The sequence below is a fragment of the Syngnathus leptorhynchus genome, chromosome 12, assembly GCF_054491065.1.
Source record: "Syngnathus leptorhynchus isolate UIUO chromosome 12, UIUO_Slep, whole genome shotgun sequence".
Classification (NCBI taxonomy): Eukaryota; Metazoa; Chordata; class Actinopteri; order Syngnathiformes; family Syngnathidae; genus Syngnathus; species Syngnathus leptorhynchus.
Window position 1 is genome coordinate 11,044,253 of NC_141206.1, and position 15,623 is coordinate 11,059,875.

General features: G+C 50.7%; 4 protein-coding genes across 6 annotated transcripts; 3 read left to right on the forward strand and 1 right to left on the reverse strand.

Annotated features, from left to right (window-relative positions):
- Positions 1-138: 138 nt before the first annotated feature.
- On the forward strand, positions 139-1,506 carry LOC147048504 (visual system homeobox 1). Its single transcript, XM_085926460.1, has 3 exons — positions 139-805; positions 888-1,129; positions 1,364-1,506. Exons 1-3 carry the CDS (start codon positions 643-645, stop codon positions 1,445-1,447), a joined length of 489 nt encoding a protein of 162 aa, XP_085782586.1. The 5' UTR covers positions 139-642; the 3' UTR covers positions 1,448-1,506.
- A 144-nt stretch (positions 1,507-1,650) lies between these two features.
- ess2 (ess-2 spliceosome associated protein) lies at positions 1,651-4,791 on the forward strand. The gene is made up of 10 exons (XM_085926458.1): positions 1,651-2,061; positions 2,301-2,463; positions 2,549-2,626; positions 2,704-2,876; positions 3,091-3,208; positions 3,293-3,426; positions 3,571-3,673; positions 3,751-3,860; positions 3,929-4,044; positions 4,249-4,791. Exons 1-10 carry the CDS (start codon positions 1,912-1,914, stop codon positions 4,526-4,528), a joined length of 1,425 nt encoding a protein of 474 aa, XP_085782584.1. The 5' UTR covers positions 1,651-1,911; the 3' UTR covers positions 4,529-4,791.
- Positions 4,792-4,850: 59 nt separating this feature from the next.
- Positions 4,851-10,129, forward strand: dgcr2 (DiGeorge syndrome critical region gene 2). 3 transcript variants are annotated; one of them, XM_085926455.1, is made up of 11 exons: positions 4,851-5,288; positions 6,440-6,472; positions 6,821-6,943; positions 7,019-7,105; positions 7,170-7,380; positions 7,462-7,538; positions 7,607-7,783; positions 7,851-8,054; positions 8,125-8,277; positions 8,358-8,594; positions 8,838-10,129. In XM_085926455.1, exons 1-11 carry the CDS (start codon positions 5,207-5,209, stop codon positions 9,062-9,064), a joined length of 1,611 nt encoding a protein of 536 aa, XP_085782581.1. In that variant the 5' UTR covers positions 4,851-5,206; the 3' UTR covers positions 9,065-10,129. The 3 variants fall into 3 exon arrangements, with proteins under 3 accessions (XP_085782581.1, XP_085782582.1, XP_085782583.1); XM_085926457.1 differs by lacking the exon at positions 4,851-5,288 and adding an exon at positions 5,452-6,369; XM_085926456.1 differs by lacking the exon at positions 6,440-6,472 and having other exon boundaries at positions 4,855-5,288.
- A 2,102-nt stretch (positions 10,130-12,231) lies between these two features.
- Positions 12,232-15,536, reverse strand: plrg1 (pleiotropic regulator 1). Its single transcript, XM_085926154.1, has 15 exons — positions 15,368-15,536; positions 15,100-15,206; positions 14,652-14,788; positions 14,514-14,570; positions 14,248-14,341; positions 14,086-14,176; positions 13,903-14,001; positions 13,728-13,820; positions 13,495-13,644; positions 13,307-13,408; positions 13,135-13,237; positions 12,957-13,065; positions 12,749-12,888; positions 12,472-12,665; positions 12,232-12,393 (listed from the first exon to the last, which is right to left on the reverse strand). Exons 1-15 carry the CDS (start codon positions 15,374-15,376, stop codon positions 12,334-12,336), a joined length of 1,545 nt encoding a protein of 514 aa, XP_085782280.1. The 5' UTR covers positions 15,377-15,536; the 3' UTR covers positions 12,232-12,333.
- Between the last annotated feature and the right edge of the window lie 87 nt (positions 15,537-15,623).

A 15,623-nucleotide genomic window follows, 5' to 3' on the forward strand; every position in this document is an offset into this window, starting at 1 on the left:
CCGCTCCTAATCCCCTCTAATGAAATGCGAGGCGCACAATGAGCGCAGATAGCATCTGGCAAGCTATTAAAGGCGTCGGCCGCCAAAGGGATGAGATGGCGTTTGTCGTTATCTGCTCTCCAAAGGCCGCCGCCGCCACGTGTGAGGAGCTTAGGACGCATTGTAAAAATCCATTAATGCCATTGCCAGCCTGCTATGAAATGGAATCCGGGCCGCGCTGATAACATGGCCAAAAAGCCAATTGTGAACACGCCACAGACGGGACGGCTTCATCGTCCATCCGCATCGGATCGTAATCCACGTCCGTCGGTTCATATGGCAGAAATCACAAACGATGAGTGAAAACTTTGCTCTTTTTTTTTTTTCACCGTCTTAATCCGCCTCCCTAATACCGAGATTTTCTCCGTAAACCCGCCAACAATGAGGATCTTTGGCGCTTTTCCACATCTCATTTTATGCAGCCAAAATCTGATGAAAAGAAATGAAGAAGGTGAGATTAACCTTTTCAAAAAAAAAAGGCCAGATTAGCTGGTTTATGTCTGGAAGGGGGGATTGTACCTTTTTTTTTTCTCTCTCTTTCTTTCTTTAAATTTTTCAGGTGGTGTTCTGCAAGACGGGCCCAGTGTTGCGGAGGCTGGCGACATGGAGAGGCAAAAGTTCCCCTTCACCATCAAAGACATCCTGAGGAATTATCCAGACCCGGACCGGGATAATCCAGAGCTGTGGTGTTTATGTTGTTGCTGCTGCTGCTGCTGTTGTAGTCGCCGCTGTTGCGGAGACTGGAGGACCGCCCGTCCTCGCCAAGGTAACGGTCCAAATGTTTTTGCAAACCAGGCCGTTTGGACAACACGGCAACATGACTGAGATCTGCTCCCGTGTGGTCTCAGGACCACAACCTCTCGCCGAGCATCCCTCCCAAGAGCCGTGGGCAGCGACGTCGGAGGCCGGCGTCCAAGAAGACCAAGAAGCGGAGGCCCGGACGCCGAGGAGGACCCGGCGACACAGAACCATCTTCACTGAGGAGCAACTCGACGCGCTGGAGGAACTCTTTCTGCAGAACCACTACCCAGATGTCAACGCTCGGGAAGAGCTAGCGCAGAGCACTCGCCTCAGAGAAGAGCGGGTGGAGGTAAGCGCCAGCTACAATGGCGAGGGAGAGACAATTTTAATGTTGGTAGTTTTTATGTTGAATAGCCAAACAAAATGTCCAACAATAAGCACTATTGTTTTTTCAAAATCTGTTTTTGCAATCAAAATTTGGAGTTGTTTTTGTAATGTATAAATATAATAATCATGTTAATATTAAAATACTTTTTTCTTTGGATATGAAAGTATAAAATGACTTTTTTGTGTCTATTTTCAGGTTTGGTTTAAAAACCGCAGAGCCAAGTGGAGGCGCCAGAAAAGACTCTCTTTTAATGCAGAAAACACAGAAAACTGCCCGTGACTGACTGTATGTCACGAACTCTTTGATTAACACTTTGTACCATTTAAATGACATCAACGATTATAGACTATTTTAAATGTTTTATTTTATAGTTCTTTTTTTTTTTTTTTTTAAACCAAAATAGCATCTCTGAACGCAAAACGGCCGTGGAAGTTCTGTTATTGTCCTGCTGGCAGTCAAGTGTGCCTATCGCGCATGTCCTCAAGAAGAAGACTTAAAGAAGAAGACTACTTCCGTTGACGTCACAATTCAGTCTGTTTATTGCCGTTGTGTGTTTCTGGTCTAAATCTGAGGCGTTCGTCATCGTAACGTCTGGGTAAAGACGCCATTTTTTAAAGTGCACGGGGATATTTGAAGGAATTATTGACGCAGTCACGTGTACTGTGACTGGACGTTGTCGCGAGAAGGTTAGCGTTTAGCTTAGCTACATTTCGCTTTCCGGCTCGGGGGCCAGTGGCAGCGCCATGGACGGCAGCGTCAGCGTGAGGAGAGCCCTGTGCGGCACTCTGGTGCCCGCCACCGCCCTCAACGCCGTCGCTCTCTTGACGGAGCCCAAAAACGAGGACGACGGGAAGCCGCCCAAAAAGGTCCTAAACGAGGAGGATTACATCGAGGTAAGTCGCACAAACGTCAAGGACGACGTCGTTTGAACTGTTGCGCATGCGCAGGTCCAGCTTTTAAATGGCTATTGATGTATTTTTTTATGTGCAGTCAACAAAGAGGCTTCATGCGTTGAATTAAACGTACAATGATTTGAGTGATGAGAAACTAAAAAAAAAAAGAATCGTTGAGAGACCTTATTAAAGTTGAAATTGTCCCCACTTTTACCTGCTGTTTTTACGGGCTTTAACAGAGCTTGGAGAAGATCATCCAGAGGGACTTTTTCCCGGATGTGACCAAACTGCAGGCTCAGAAGGACTATTTGGATGCAGAAGAGAGCGGAGACCTGGAGCGCATGAGAGAAATCTCCATTCGCTACGGGAAGTCCAAAAACACACCCCAATCGTCTGCCCCCTGTGAGTGCAACAATCAGGACTGTTTTTTCTTTTTTTTTATTTGTCTTGTATCCTGATTTCTAAATGACTCAGTCTTTCGCGTTAGATGTGACGCCGGCGAGCTTTGAGACACCAGTGGGCCGTGCGGGGTCGCCATCCTTCTCCACCAGAGGCGCAGATGCCGGTGAGCGGCTCAGACACCCGTCTGTTATTCTTCCACCAGACGTGCGTTTGACATCTGCGGATGGTGTCTTGCTGCAGAAAGCGTGGCGGGCGACAAGAGCGAGGAGAAGGAGCTGCCCTCGCTGGATCGCTTCATGGCCAAAAACACCAGCGAGGACAACGCCTCGTTTGAGCAGATCATGGAACTGGCGGAGGACAAGGAGAAGATGAAGCACGCGTGGCTGTACGAGGCCGAAGCCGAGTTCAAACAGGCAATACAGTGAACGCTGATCTTCTCTCTCGCTCTTGCTGTTATGAAGAACTCAATTGCCGTGTAGATTCTCACTCTGAGAAAAAGCAAAGAAGACTCTCACTGTCCTCAAACATGTGCTTGTTCAACCGACCCAGCTTATTTCCACAAACACGTCACGCAAAAAATTGACTTTTATTATTCTAACTCGTTTCTTTTTTTTCCCCACTCCTCAGCGTCATGAGCAGAACCTCGCCTTACCACAAGCAGAGAAGGCTGCTCTTGAGTGTGTAAAAGCCGGCCTGGAAACGTGGGAATATAAAGCAAAAAACGCCTTGATGTATTATCCAGAAGGTACACTCGATGATTTCAAAAAGGCGCAAAAAAAAAATCCATCATTATGACTTCTACGTCAAACTTGCACTCCACTTTCATCAGGTGTCAAAGACGACGACGCGCTCTTCAAGAAGCCCCGCGAGGTGGTTCACAAGAACACGCGCTTTACCGGCGACCCCTTCAGCAGGGCGCTCAACAAGAGCCAGATTCAGCAGGCAGCGGCGCTCAACGCGCAGGTGACCATCATGGACGCGCACCCAATTGAGACTTTTCCCCATTGAAAAAGGCTACCCGGGCATCTCCATAGCACCACTGCATTTTTCACTGTCTCTGATCAATCGGTCCGAGGAACCTTGTTCACGTGATGTTCCGCCTTCCAGTTCAAGCAGGGTAAGGTGGGCCCGGACGGCAAAGAGTTGATTGCGCATGATTCTCCCACGGTGAACGGTTACGGCTTTGAAAGGACGCCCTCCCCCGCCCCCGGTGAGAAACACAAACACAACAAGCATTTTTTGGGAGGGCAAGTCACTCTCCTCATCCCGGGTTCCCTTTTCTTCCAGGTGTGGCCGAGTCGCCTCTAATGACTTGGGGAGAAATCGAGAGCACGCCGTTCCGCTTGGACGGATCCGACACGCCCTACGCCGAGAGGAACCACGGCCCCTCTTTTAAGGTACCGGAAAGTTCGCTGGTGTTTTAGATTCCAGATATTTATTTATCCGCCGTTCCCTGTTGCGACAGATTCCCGAGCCGGGGAGACGAGAGCGGCTGGGCTTGAAGATGGCCAACGAAGCGGCCGCCAAAAATCGGGCCAAGAAACAGGAGGCCTTGAGGAAAGTTACAGAAAACTTGGCCAGGTAAAAAAAAAAAAAAAAGGTTATCTTTTTGCAGTTGAGTTGCACTGGTCATCTGCCCCCTGGTGGCCAAAGCCCTAACACCAGAAAGTGCAGCACAAGGCACGCCACTGAATTAGCGTGACGCTCAAAATGTTTTATTCTTTACATTATTTCAATGAATTAGCCGCATGACTTTGATTTGATGAATTTTTTGGGCGGTGGCAGCCTGACCCCGAAAGGCCTGAGCCCGGCCTTGACGCCGGCCCTGCAGCGTCTGGTCAACCGCACGTCCAGCAAGTACACAGACAAAGCTCTGCGGGCCAGCTACACGCCGTCGCCCTCGCACCGCGCCGTCGGCTGCAAGTCGCCCTTCGGCGGCCCGGCCACGCCCTCAACGACGCCCACGCCCGACAAGGCCAAGACGCCCGGAGAGCACGACGTGTCGTCGCTCACGGACAATCTCTTGCAGCTGCCCAAGAGACGGAAAGCTTCAGACTTTTTCTAACAGGACATTTTGATGGACCTAATGCGATGTCCCAAATTGATTTGCTTGATCCTTTTTTATTTTTCACGGTGGTGACCAATTTGTATTTATGGGTATTGTTCACACATAGCAAAATAGCCAGTGCAAGACTTATCCAAGCGCTGTTATCAAATAACATCACTCTGTTTCCCAGGCCAAAATATTGGTTAAATTGAGCAATTGTCTGAATACTTAGCTATATATTCCCATCGGTATTAAATAAACAAACAAACCAAAAAAATCAAGTAGGCGGGGCCGTACTTGGGAGTCGAATCTCAGAGTTGAATCGGGCGCTTGGTGTGTTGCGTGTTTGGGATTGTTGAGATGGGTCGAGGCGAGGCGGCCATCTTGATGAGGAGGACGGCGGCCGACTGGATGTGCAACAAAAGCAAACACAAACCTTCGCCAGCGTCCAAAGGGCCATGCTCAGCCAACGTTTGCTCGCCAGCTCGCTTTTGAGTTGAACGCGGAAAAACCACGATGGGCCAACGTCGAGGCGGACGATTAACCGGATAAATCCCGGACGAGGTCGAACGACGACCGCCGTCGCAGGAGCAGCAGCAGGAGTAGCTTCTCGCTCCCTCCCACTCTTTCCCCCCTTCCCCTGCCTGTACATGGTTTACATTTCTGGATAAAGAAGTGACTATGAATGGAGGATAAATGTTGCCGAAGGCTGACAGCGGCAGTTTCGTCCTCTTCTCTCTGCTCTTTGTCCTCACGTTGACGGACCCGCCGCGGCCAGGTAAGCGGCTTCGCTTGGCTTCGCTTGGCTTCCACTTGAAGTTAACCGGGCTTGTGTTTGGCGGCGAGGCCTACCTGAGTGAGCCGCGGCCTCGAGGGATTTGGAGCGGCCCTCCAAGCATTTGCTCACAAATCTTCTCTTACCGTAACTATTTGTGTCTTTTCACAGCCATTTTTACTGGGGCGTTGTGTGTGTCCGTTTTGCTGCAAGTACGACTCGAATGTCGTGAAGCCTTTTTAGCCTCTGTTGTGCTAGCCTTGTGCTAATTCTTGATTTGATGGTGCTGCATCAAAACGCTTGCAGCCTATTTGCTCTCATCCTCCAGTACCACCTTGAGTGAGAAAAATACCCCGGGAAACAATTTGAATGCATCTATTAAGCGAGCTCCTTCAAATCATAACATTCGCCAAAGCGAGCGTTCCACATTTTCACAACACTGCGACACGCACACACTCGCAAAGATTAGGATTGCATCAAGTGTGTCCAAATGTATTTTCAAGACAGTGGATTAGGGCTCTAAATGTCGGCTTTATGGGAGATGTTTTGCTTTGGTGAACTAATATGTAATAGAGGGCTTCTAGGTTTGGGCTAAAATGAGTCAAATATCCCCAAATCCCATGCGGCAGTGCAAGTCGATTCTGTCTTTTGCGAACGCGTACGTCGCTCGCTCGGTAGTTGGATTCGTTTGCGCCACGACAAGTTGCTAAAGATGCAATCCGCAGGATATTGGGTTACCAAATCGCTACTGACGCCTGCGGGCCAAAAATGAAATTGCACACTCTTCTTCGCTTTTGGTCTGTCTCCCATCTTCTTAGCCGTCCTCTGAGGAAACTCGTGACTCTGATAGGAGAATGCGGTTGAAAAAGCCTGGGGAATTTCCAATTGTCCCAAAGCGCCTTTTGGTACGAAGCGCGGGAGGGAAGCTGTCACTGGACCTGCCTGTTGAGCGAGCGAGAGAGAGAGCCGCACTTTTTTGAAGAAATTCTGATTTCTTGTGCTAGCGAGCGAGGCGAGAAGCCAAAGCTCTGCTGCGAGACCTGGCTGGAGATTTGAAATGATGGAAGGACGTGTTATTGAGGCCGTAGGTCGCCGGTGGAGACGCACGCAGGTGCTCCCTTGTTACCCGACTCAACTGTTTCTATTTGTTTCAGGTGCCCGGCTAGCGCTGGCAAGATTATTGTCAGGTAAGCAAGCAGCATCGTTGGTGTTCAGAGGGCAGGGCGTCTTTGCACTGGATGACAGGTTCTCTTCAATTTGATTTTGCAAAGCTTCACAGGGTTTTGCCCCCTTGTGGCCGTGTCGGACAGCGTAGGTGTTTTTTTTTTCCATTTTCTTTCTTTCTTTCTATCACGGATACACTCGGATAGCGCAGCAGCTGGTTTGTTTTCAAGCGCTCTATAAATAAGAGTCGGGGTCAGCTGAGGATGTCGGCGGTGTGTCAACTCTGCTTGCATTTGGCGTCTAGTTCCAATCATCGGCCACGTTGGCCACGTGGCTCCAAAAGTGACTGGTGTGGTGTTTTGGTGTTTCAGAGCAGCGCTGCAGCCCCGGTCAGTTTGCCTGCCGCAGCGGCAAGATGCAGTGCATCCCCATGTCCTGGCAGTGTGACGGCTGGACGGCGTGCGAGGACCACAGCGACGAGATGGACTGCCCCCGTCAGTACTTGAAATTCAAGCCACCATTCGTCGTAGGCCACGCGCTTCCAATAATCCTTTGCGTATTTTCCCCAGCCATAAAGGAGGAGCGCTTTCGTTTCGGCCAAGGCTACGACCAGGCGGACGACGTGATGGGCGTGGCCCAGCCCGTGCGCTTCAACAGTGAGTGTCCAATTCCAAATAAAGAAAGGATCACAATCAGTGAGTCCCTTCCTCACCTGAGCAGAGAAATGCCCGAGCGGCTGGCACCACTACGAGAAGACGGCCAGCTGCTACAAGGTGTACCTGCGCAGGGAGAACTACTGGCAGGCGGCCGACACGTGCCAGAAGGTGGACGGCTCTCTGGCCACCTTCGTCACCGACGAGGAGCTGCAGTTCATCCTCAAGATCCAAGTGGACTTTGACGACCAAGTGTGCGAGCTCAGAGACCAGTGCAAGTGAGTGCCAGCCAGCCGCACTGGCTCGGGCGCTCTCCGTCCGTCCGTCCGTCCGACCCAAAGTCTTTCTTTTTCTCGCAGGTTCTGGGTGGGCTACCAGTACGTGATCACCGACCAGAACCGCTCGGCCGAGGGCCACTGGGAGGTGGTTTATAACGGTATCCACGTTCGCTGTGCTTTTCTCCAATGTCTTTTTCTTTGTTTGAGCCGATTCCCTCCCACGCAGGCCCGGTGCAGGTGTTCCTACCGCCGGACGGGCTCCCCAACCTGGGCCAGGCCAACCAGGACAACGTTTTCTGCGCCCAGCTGCAGCGTTTCCAGCTGCAGAGCATGAACGAGCGCGGCCTGCACAGCTGGCACGCCGAGAACTGCGACAAGAAGTTCCCCTTCCTCTGCAAACGCAGTACGTGGGCCGCCCGAGAACTTTCCGGGGAACGAACCCCTTGTGAAAATGTCGCCTTTTGGCGCAGAGCAAACGTGCGTGGACATCAAGGACAACGTGGTGGGCGAGGGCTATTACTTCACGCCCAAAGGCGACGACCCCTGCCTGAGCTGCACGTGTCACGACGGCGAGCCCGAGATGTGCGTGGCGGCGCTGTGCGAGCGGCCGCAGGGGTGCCAGCACTTCCGCAAGGACCCCAAAGAGTGCTGCAAGTTCACCTGCCTGGATCCGGGTAAGGCTAGACTAGATGTCCGTCTGCTAACGCGGCCGGCGGCGGCTACAAGTGATCTTGTGTGTGTCAGACGGAAGCAGCCTGTTTGACTCCATGGCCAGCGGCATGCGCCTGATCGTCAGTTGCATCTCGTCCTTCCTCATCCTGTCCCTGCTGCTCTTCATGGTGCACCGCCTTCGACAGCGGCGGCGGGAGCGCATCGAAACGCTCATCGGAGGCAACCGTGAGATGAGCGCCGACGATGGCGTACGCCGGCAGTTAGCACGGGGCGTACTAAGTGGACTTTTGTGGCGTTTGTCTCAGTGCACCACTTCAACCTGGGCAGACGCGTGCCGGGCTTCGACTACGGCCCGGACGCCTTTGGCACGGGCCTGACTCCGCTGCATCTGTCCGATGATGGCGAAGGAGGCGCCTTCCACTTCCAGGAGCCGCCGCCGCCCTACGCCGCGTACAAGTACCCCGACATCCATCACCCCGACGACCCCCCGCCCCCCTACGAGGCCTCCATCAACCCCGACAGCCTCCTCTATGTGGACCTCAGTAAGGAAGGCCTACGCAAATAAGCCGCACACTCACACAAACACACTTTGTCGCTGTACACGCTTCATGAAGCTTTACATTGTTAGTTAGCCAGCTAGCTAGCTAGCTAGCTTATTAAGCACATTGACTTTATTCCCATAAAATCAACATTTGTTGCTAGCTAGCAAGTACACACTTCAATTAGCCATTTAAGCTGAAATGTGGCCACTTCCACCAAAATGAATTTGTCGCCGCCCTCGGCAGGACACGGCAGCATGCCAGCGATGCCGGGCCACCACGTGAGCGCGGCGGTGGACGGGCTCCAGCAGGCCCCTGCCGCGCCCAGCCCGGCCACGGTCTCCCAGGCCCGGGAGGACTCGGTGGACAGCAGTACCCTCCTGGTGGGACCCGATACCCCCACCGCGGACGGCCCGGGCGCCGCCACGCCGCCCGAATGCGCTTCGCCGTCCTCCCTCAGCACAGCTGTCTAAGACAGACGGACGGACAGGACTGTTTGTGTATAAAGAACACTAATTTAAGGCTGCATTTTTACTGATCTGATTGCTCCATTGCCCTCCAGAATGTAAATATGCCCCGGGGTAGTTCAACGCGCCGCCGCCGCCGCTTTCATTCTTTCTTCCTGTACTGTATGGATTGTGCAAGTCGGTACGTTGACGTTCCACCACGTCCTTTCTTTGATGATGGCTTGACGTCCATGGAGGCTGAACACATCATCGAAATGGAAATATTCAATTCCATCCAAAAGTTCCCCTTTTGGTTCGACAATCATCTTCGTCCCTGTCATCTGTTATGGCGACGTGCTTTTTTTTTTTTCCTTTTACGAGAGAAAAAATGGAGTCGTGAAAAAACCTTTTCATCTGGAAGAAAGGTAGCTGCATTACTGTACAATGACATGAGTTTTTTTTGGGCTAAGCACATTGACTTTATTCCCATAAAAGCAACTTTATTTTCTTACAATGACAACTTCATGTTAAGTTCGGACTTTTGTGCACTGCAAATGAAATCTTTGCATCATTTTCTCCTTCCTTTCATCTCCCCAACATCCATTTCCAGTGATGTGCTTGGTTTGTCCCCCCCACCGCCCATTTTGTTTTGAGCCGTGACAATCCCTCAGTGGAGTGCATGTGTGTTTCTTTTATGTCGCTGCATGTTTTTGTTCATTGAAGTCTCTTTTTGTACAAAGCCCTGGCCAGACATGATATGAGGGACATCTGGGTAAGCATCAATTACAAAGGAGAAGATGTGCACTTTTGTAGCCCAGGCCAAATGTCAAGAGAATGATCATTACCAATACTTTTAATTTGTACATTTCTTTCATTTGTGGCTGCGCAAAAGTGATGTTGTAGCCCCCCCCCCCCCCCCCCATTTACTTTGATGTTTATTTGTTTTTTTTTTAAATGTATTTGGTTTTGATTCTTAATTAGCCTTGGAATGAAGCAATGCTCTTGTTTGTATAGGAGGCGTTTGTATTTTTTCTCAACTAGATGTACTGTACGTCTAATTAAATGCCAAATAAATGACGCCGTGCAGAATGATTCAGGCTCTCGTTCATCTTTGAAAATGTGAAGGAGCAAACCAGCTCACATAGAAAGCCACTGATCTTGTGGCTACATTTGACAACACGTTCTCATTTATTTATTCATTTATTTTTTTGACTTTGTGTAGTGTACCTATTGAAGTGTCCATGAGCTGTACCTAATCAGGCCAATTCATTAGGGAAAAAGCTTGAGTGAAAGTGCCACACCCGCCCTTTCTGATTGGCTGTTGGATCTGTGACGTCACTTGGACACACCTTTAGCTACACCGCCATTTTCAGGTGTCCCTAATCACAGGCCACTTCATTAGGGAAAAATCATGGTCAAATCTTAAATGAAAGAGAAAAGTGCCACACCCGCCCAGCCCCCCACTTTTTGATTGGCTGTTTGATCTATGACGTCACACGGACACAGGTGTACCTAATCACTTCATTAGGGAAAAATCATGGTCAAAGTTTAACGGAAAGTGAAAAGTGCCATACCCGCCCTCACCCCCACTTTTTGATTGGCTATTGGATCTGTGACGTCACAAGGACACTCCATTAGGTACGCCGCCATTTTCAGGTGTACCTAATCACGGGTCACTTCATTAGGGAAAAATCATGGTCAAAATTTAAATGAAAGTGAAAAGTGCCACACCCAAACAACCCCCCACTTTCTGATTGGCTGGTTGATCTGTGACGTCACAAGGACACTCCATTAGGTACACCGCCATTTTCAGGTGTACCTAATCACAGGCCACTTCATTAGGGAAAAATCATGGTCAAAATTTAAATGAAAGTGAAAAGTGCCACACCCAAACAACCCCCCACTTTCTGATTGGCTGGTTGATCTGTGACGTCACACGGACACAGGTGTACCTAATCACTTCATTAGGGAAAAAGTTTAAGTGAAAGTGAAAAGTGCCACACCCAAACAACCCCCCACTTTCTGATTGGCTGGTTGATCTGTGACGTCACAAGGACACTCCATTAGGTACACCGCCATTTTCAGGTGTACCTAATCACAGGCCACTTCATTAGGGAAAAATCATGGTCAAAATTTAAATGAAAGTGAAAAGTGCCACACCCAAACAACCCCCCACTTTCTGATTGGCTGGTTGAGCTGTGACGTCATACTGACACAGGTGTACCTAATCACTTCATTAGGGAAAAAGTTTAAGTGAAAGTGAAAAGTGCCACACCCAAACAACCCCCCACTTTCTGATTGGCTGGTTGATCTGTGACGTCACACGGACACTCTATTAGGTACACCGCCATTTTCAGGTGTACCTAATCACAGGCCACTTCATTAGGGAAAAATCATGGTCAAAATTTAAATGAAAGTGAAAAGTGCCACACCCAAACAACCCCCCACTTTCTGATTGGCTGGTTGAGCTGTGACGTCATACTGACACAGGTGTACCTAATCACTTCATTAGGGAAAAAGTTTAAGTGAAAGTGAAAAGTGCCACACCCAAACAACCCCCCACTTTCTGATTGGCTGGTTGATCTGTGACGTCACACGGACACTCTATTAGGTACACCGCCATTTTCAGGTGTACCTAATCACAGGCCACTTCATTAGGGAAAAATCATGGTCAAAAGTTAACAAAAAGTGAAAAGTGCCACACCCGCCCAGCCCCCCACTTTCTGATTGGCTGGTTCATCTGTGACGTCATACAGACACAGGTGTACCTAATCACTTCATTAGGGAAAAATTGTGGTCGAAGCTTAACAGAAAGTGAAAAGTGCCACACCCGCCTTCACCCCCACTTTCTGATTGGCTGGTTCATCTGTGACGTCACTCGGACACTCCATTAGGTACATTGCCATTTTCAGGTGTACCTTATCACAGGCCACTTCATTAGGGAAAAAAAATCATGGCCAAAGTGCCACACCCGCCCTCACCCCTACTTTCTGATTGGCTATTGGATCTGTGATGTCACTCAGACACTCCATTAGGTACGCTGCCATTTTCAGGTGTACCTAATCACAGGCCAATTCATTGCCGACGCAAGAGAAGAGGACGACTTTTTTCCTTTTTCCTCAAAAGGCCCTTCCAAAACAAAGTGTCCTCGTTTTCACAAACCCAAATGTGGTCACCCTAGACTTGACAGCATTCACCCCAATGTGTAAAACTCTTTAATCATGCTTGGGGGGGGGGGGGGGGGGAACACAATGAATGCAGGAAACCAAAAGATGCGGTGGGCTTCCACGGGATCATTAGAATCTTTTTCTCTTCAGGATTTCCGGTTTCCAGTTGACAGGGTGGCTCTCTTCCGTCTGCAGGACACAAAGAGAAACAGCTTCATTCAGTAAGCTGGTCACCTAACCCTTTTTCGTTCCGTTTTCTATACGTACAGCGGTGTCGTCCTCTTTGTACACTTTGATGGTCTTGTCCGCTTCGGCTGTGATCAGACGACTCTCCGAGTTGTCGAACACGCAAGCGAAGATGCCCGACTCGCTGTCCAGAGAGCCGGGCTGCACGGCGGCGTGAATCCTCTGGAAGTTGTAGCCGGTCCTCCAGTCCCACATGTGGATGGTCCCGTTGTCAGCTGGACACAGACAGGAGCACGCGAGGTGACGCCGCCGCATTCGACGCGCTCTCTCTCGGCGCCCGCCGGAGCGAGACGGATACCTCCGGAGACCAGAACGCCGTCAGAGTTGACGGCCAGGGTGTTGATGATGGCGTTGTGTCCCGAAAGGTTTTGAATGAATTTGCCCTCCGGGAACATCCACTGTTTGACGTTGTCGGCCGAACCGGAGGCAAAGGTGTACCTGGAGAGCGACATCATGGCGTCATGTGGCCGAGGCTTTGGGGCAAAAGCGCGAGCTCCGCCACTTACTGTCGGGGATGCAGGACCACGCTGCGAACAGACTTCTTGTGGTTGGTTAGCGTGGCTCTGGTTTTGCCGGCAATCAAATCCCATAACCTGATGGTGGAGTCATGGCTCCCTGCGGGAGGGAGGCCTTTATCAGCACTGACGTTTGCGTATTACTCCTACGACGGTAAGATTGCGGTACCGGTAATGACTTGCGGCTCTGCGGCTTGGCACCGGACCGTGGCCACCGTGTTGGTGTGACCCGTCAGCGTGTGCGCGTTGGCTTTGGAGCGAATGTCCCACACCTAAGAGAGGAAAATGCGCCATGTGGGAAGCCTGACCGCCAGGCAGGGGAGGGGACGGGAGGGGCTTACCCTGGCCGTGGAGTCTCTGCTGCAGGTCACCAGCACGTCGATGGTGGGGTGCAGGTCAAGGCCGTACACGGCGCTCAGGTGGCCGTGGTAGTGGCGGATCACCTGCGGGGCGGCCGCCGATACGTTGGAAACACACGAAGCAGGCGGAAGCGCTCACAGCCGGGCCGGGCCGAGCCGGTCCGACCCACCTTGTTGTACTCCAAATCCCAGCACTTGACTTGCTTGTCCTCGCCACAGGAGAAGAGGTAGGGGCTGCGGCTGCTGACCGCCACGCCGCGCACCGTGCTGATGTGTCCGGTTAGAGACAGCTTCAGCCTCCCGGTAGCAAGGTCCCAGATCTGGCCAGACAAAACCAGCACTCTTAGTAGCAAAAACAAATATCTGTGTTGTTTTGTATCAAATCCATTTCGGCAGAAGTCACCTTTATGGTTCTATCGGCCGAGCCGGTGACAAACCACTGATTGCCGGGCTCCACGGCGATGGAGCGCACCCAACCCAGGTGACCGCTGATGACCTGCGGCACGGAAAACACTTATGATGCCACGAATTCTCAACACGGGCACGGCGGCTCCTGTAGCATGCGCTCGCTGGCTCACCCGGAAGAGTTTCCACGGCGGGTGCCACTGCGGCTTGGGCATGGTGGGCGCTCGCCTCATGAGCGCCAAAGTCCTGCTGCCGCCACTTTCCATGAGCGTCTGCAAGAAGGAAGGGCAAAACATTTGGGAAGGGAGACGGGCGGCGGCTGGCCAAAGGGAATCGCCATCAATCTCGGGACGTACCGACACGACGGAAGGCGGGTGCGATCGCTCGGCCGTCCCGGCGTGCCGATGGATCTCGGGAACGCTGGCGGCGCTGCGGCCGGCGTCTTGGCTGCGAGGCGGCACGCTTGATGACAAATTCATCGTACAAGGGAGGTCATTTTGCATGGACGCTGAACTCACCTGGCCTGTGACGCCGGCAGCGCCAAGGCCATGGAGTGAACGCCGGCCTCGCTGGGGTTCCTGTGGATCTTTGTGTCGGCGGTCAGCGCCACTCCTGATCATTTGATTGCAATTGATTTCAAGTTAGCGAGAGTCGAGAGATGTTTGGATATCGAAACGCAACATATTTCCCTCATGTGTTCTTAATCCAGAAAAATCTCACTGTATTCTATCAAAAGAACAAAATGGCTTTGATTCTCTGAATTTAAAGCTCCTTTAGGACTTACCAGGTCCGGTCGGGTAAGCGTGCGTTCCGGTGATTGCGTATTCCGGCTCATCGGACACTAGATTAGAAAAAGGGCACGATGTATTCATTTCATACAATACGGACGATCCTTCCGATTTGTTTGTTGATCTGTGATCACCTGGGTGCGTGTAGCTGAGCTGAAGCTGCATGCTGTTGGCGGGCTGAGAGACTCGCTCTTTGGATTCCTTCAAGACGGGCATGTGGAGGACAGCCTCGTAGTCGGCTTTCAATTTCACCGCCATCTTCATCTTGTGACTGCACAACAACAGCAACGTTGCGTACCAAACCAAACGGCACGACAGTTTGAAGCTTTTGTTGACGTCGTGTTATTTCTATCTCTTTGCTCACAAACAACACATTTCAAATCGACAGAGCAAAAAATATACAACTTGATTAGAAAAATGTTAGAAACCTTGAACACAAGGTATGCGGATGCTTGCAAAAGGCATTAACAGTTGACTATTAATATAATAATCGATTCATCTGACAAGCGATTAGGCCATGCGAACTCTTTTTGAATCATTTTTTGTGTGTGTAATTTAACAGTGTTTTGTTTTTGTCTTGACCTTTTTTCGTCCAACGCAATGTACTTGGCTTGGTCGGCCACAAACATGTCATGAGTCCTCTTAAGCGAGCGAAAGACCAGCGTGTGGACTGAGTGCTTCTGGACGTCCTGTAAACACATAAAACAAATTGAAATATCTAATAAACCATGGGAAAAAAAAAAGAAGGATTGGAAGCAGCTCATTCTCGCCAGACAGTAGTCGAGCCCCGGGTGTCTGAGCGGGAGCGACTCACAAAAGAGCTGCGGGAAGTAGCAAATGTTCCTCTTACCTCAGTCATTGTGATGATAATTGTCGTACAAAAGTATTAGAGAGCCAAAATATGAAAGAGTAAAAAAAAAATATGAGTGTTTGATATGAAACTTTGAAATAAACACTAACGAAGACCACGAAAGCACGCCGACCCTCGGCGAACCGGAAGTAAACTAGCACAATAAACAAGGCTCGGTCAGTTTTGTCTTTGCGCCACCTAGAGGCAAGGAGTGGCGCTTCACTTGCATTCTTCTGATTCAACAAGCTGCCATCCA

Bases quoted from the DNA above. Each gene is read 5' to 3' on its own strand.
- dgcr2 (XM_085926455.1), top strand. From the start codon at position 5,207: ATGTTGCCGAAGGCTGACAGCGGCAGTTTCGTCCTCTTCTCTCTGCTC. The intron at 8,055-8,124 runs GTAAGGCTAGAC...TGTGTGTGTCAG, and splicing joins GTTCACCTGCCTGGATCCGG to ACGGAAGCAGCCTGTTTGAC. The intron at 8,278-8,357 runs GTGAGATGAGCG...CGTTTGTCTCAG, and splicing joins AACGCTCATCGGAGGCAACC to TGCACCACTTCAACCTGGGC.
- LOC147048504 (XM_085926460.1), top strand. From the start codon at position 643: ATGGAGAGGCAAAAGTTCCCCTTCACCATCAAAGACATCCTGAGGAAT. The intron at 806-887 runs GTAACGGTCCAA...GTGTGGTCTCAG, and splicing joins GACCGCCCGTCCTCGCCAAG to GACCACAACCTCTCGCCGAG. The intron at 1,130-1,363 runs GTAAGCGCCAGC...GTCTATTTTCAG, and splicing joins TCAGAGAAGAGCGGGTGGAG to GTTTGGTTTAAAAACCGCAG.
- plrg1 (XM_085926154.1), bottom strand. The intron at 14,002-14,085 runs GTACGTCCCGAG...TCCTTCTTGCAG, and splicing joins ACCCGCCTTCCGTCGTGTCG to ACGCTCATGGAAAGTGGCGG. The intron at 12,394-12,471 runs GTACGTATAGAA...TGTGTCCTGCAG, and splicing joins ACAAAGAGGACGACACCGCT to ACGGAAGAGAGCCACCCTGT.
- ess2 (XM_085926458.1), top strand. From the start codon at position 1,912: ATGGACGGCAGCGTCAGCGTGAGGAGAGCCCTGTGCGGCACTCTGGTG. The intron at 3,209-3,292 runs GTACACTCGATG...CACTTTCATCAG, and splicing joins CTTGATGTATTATCCAGAAG to GTGTCAAAGACGACGACGCG. The intron at 3,861-3,928 runs GTACCGGAAAGT...CTGTTGCGACAG, and splicing joins ACCACGGCCCCTCTTTTAAG to ATTCCCGAGCCGGGGAGACG.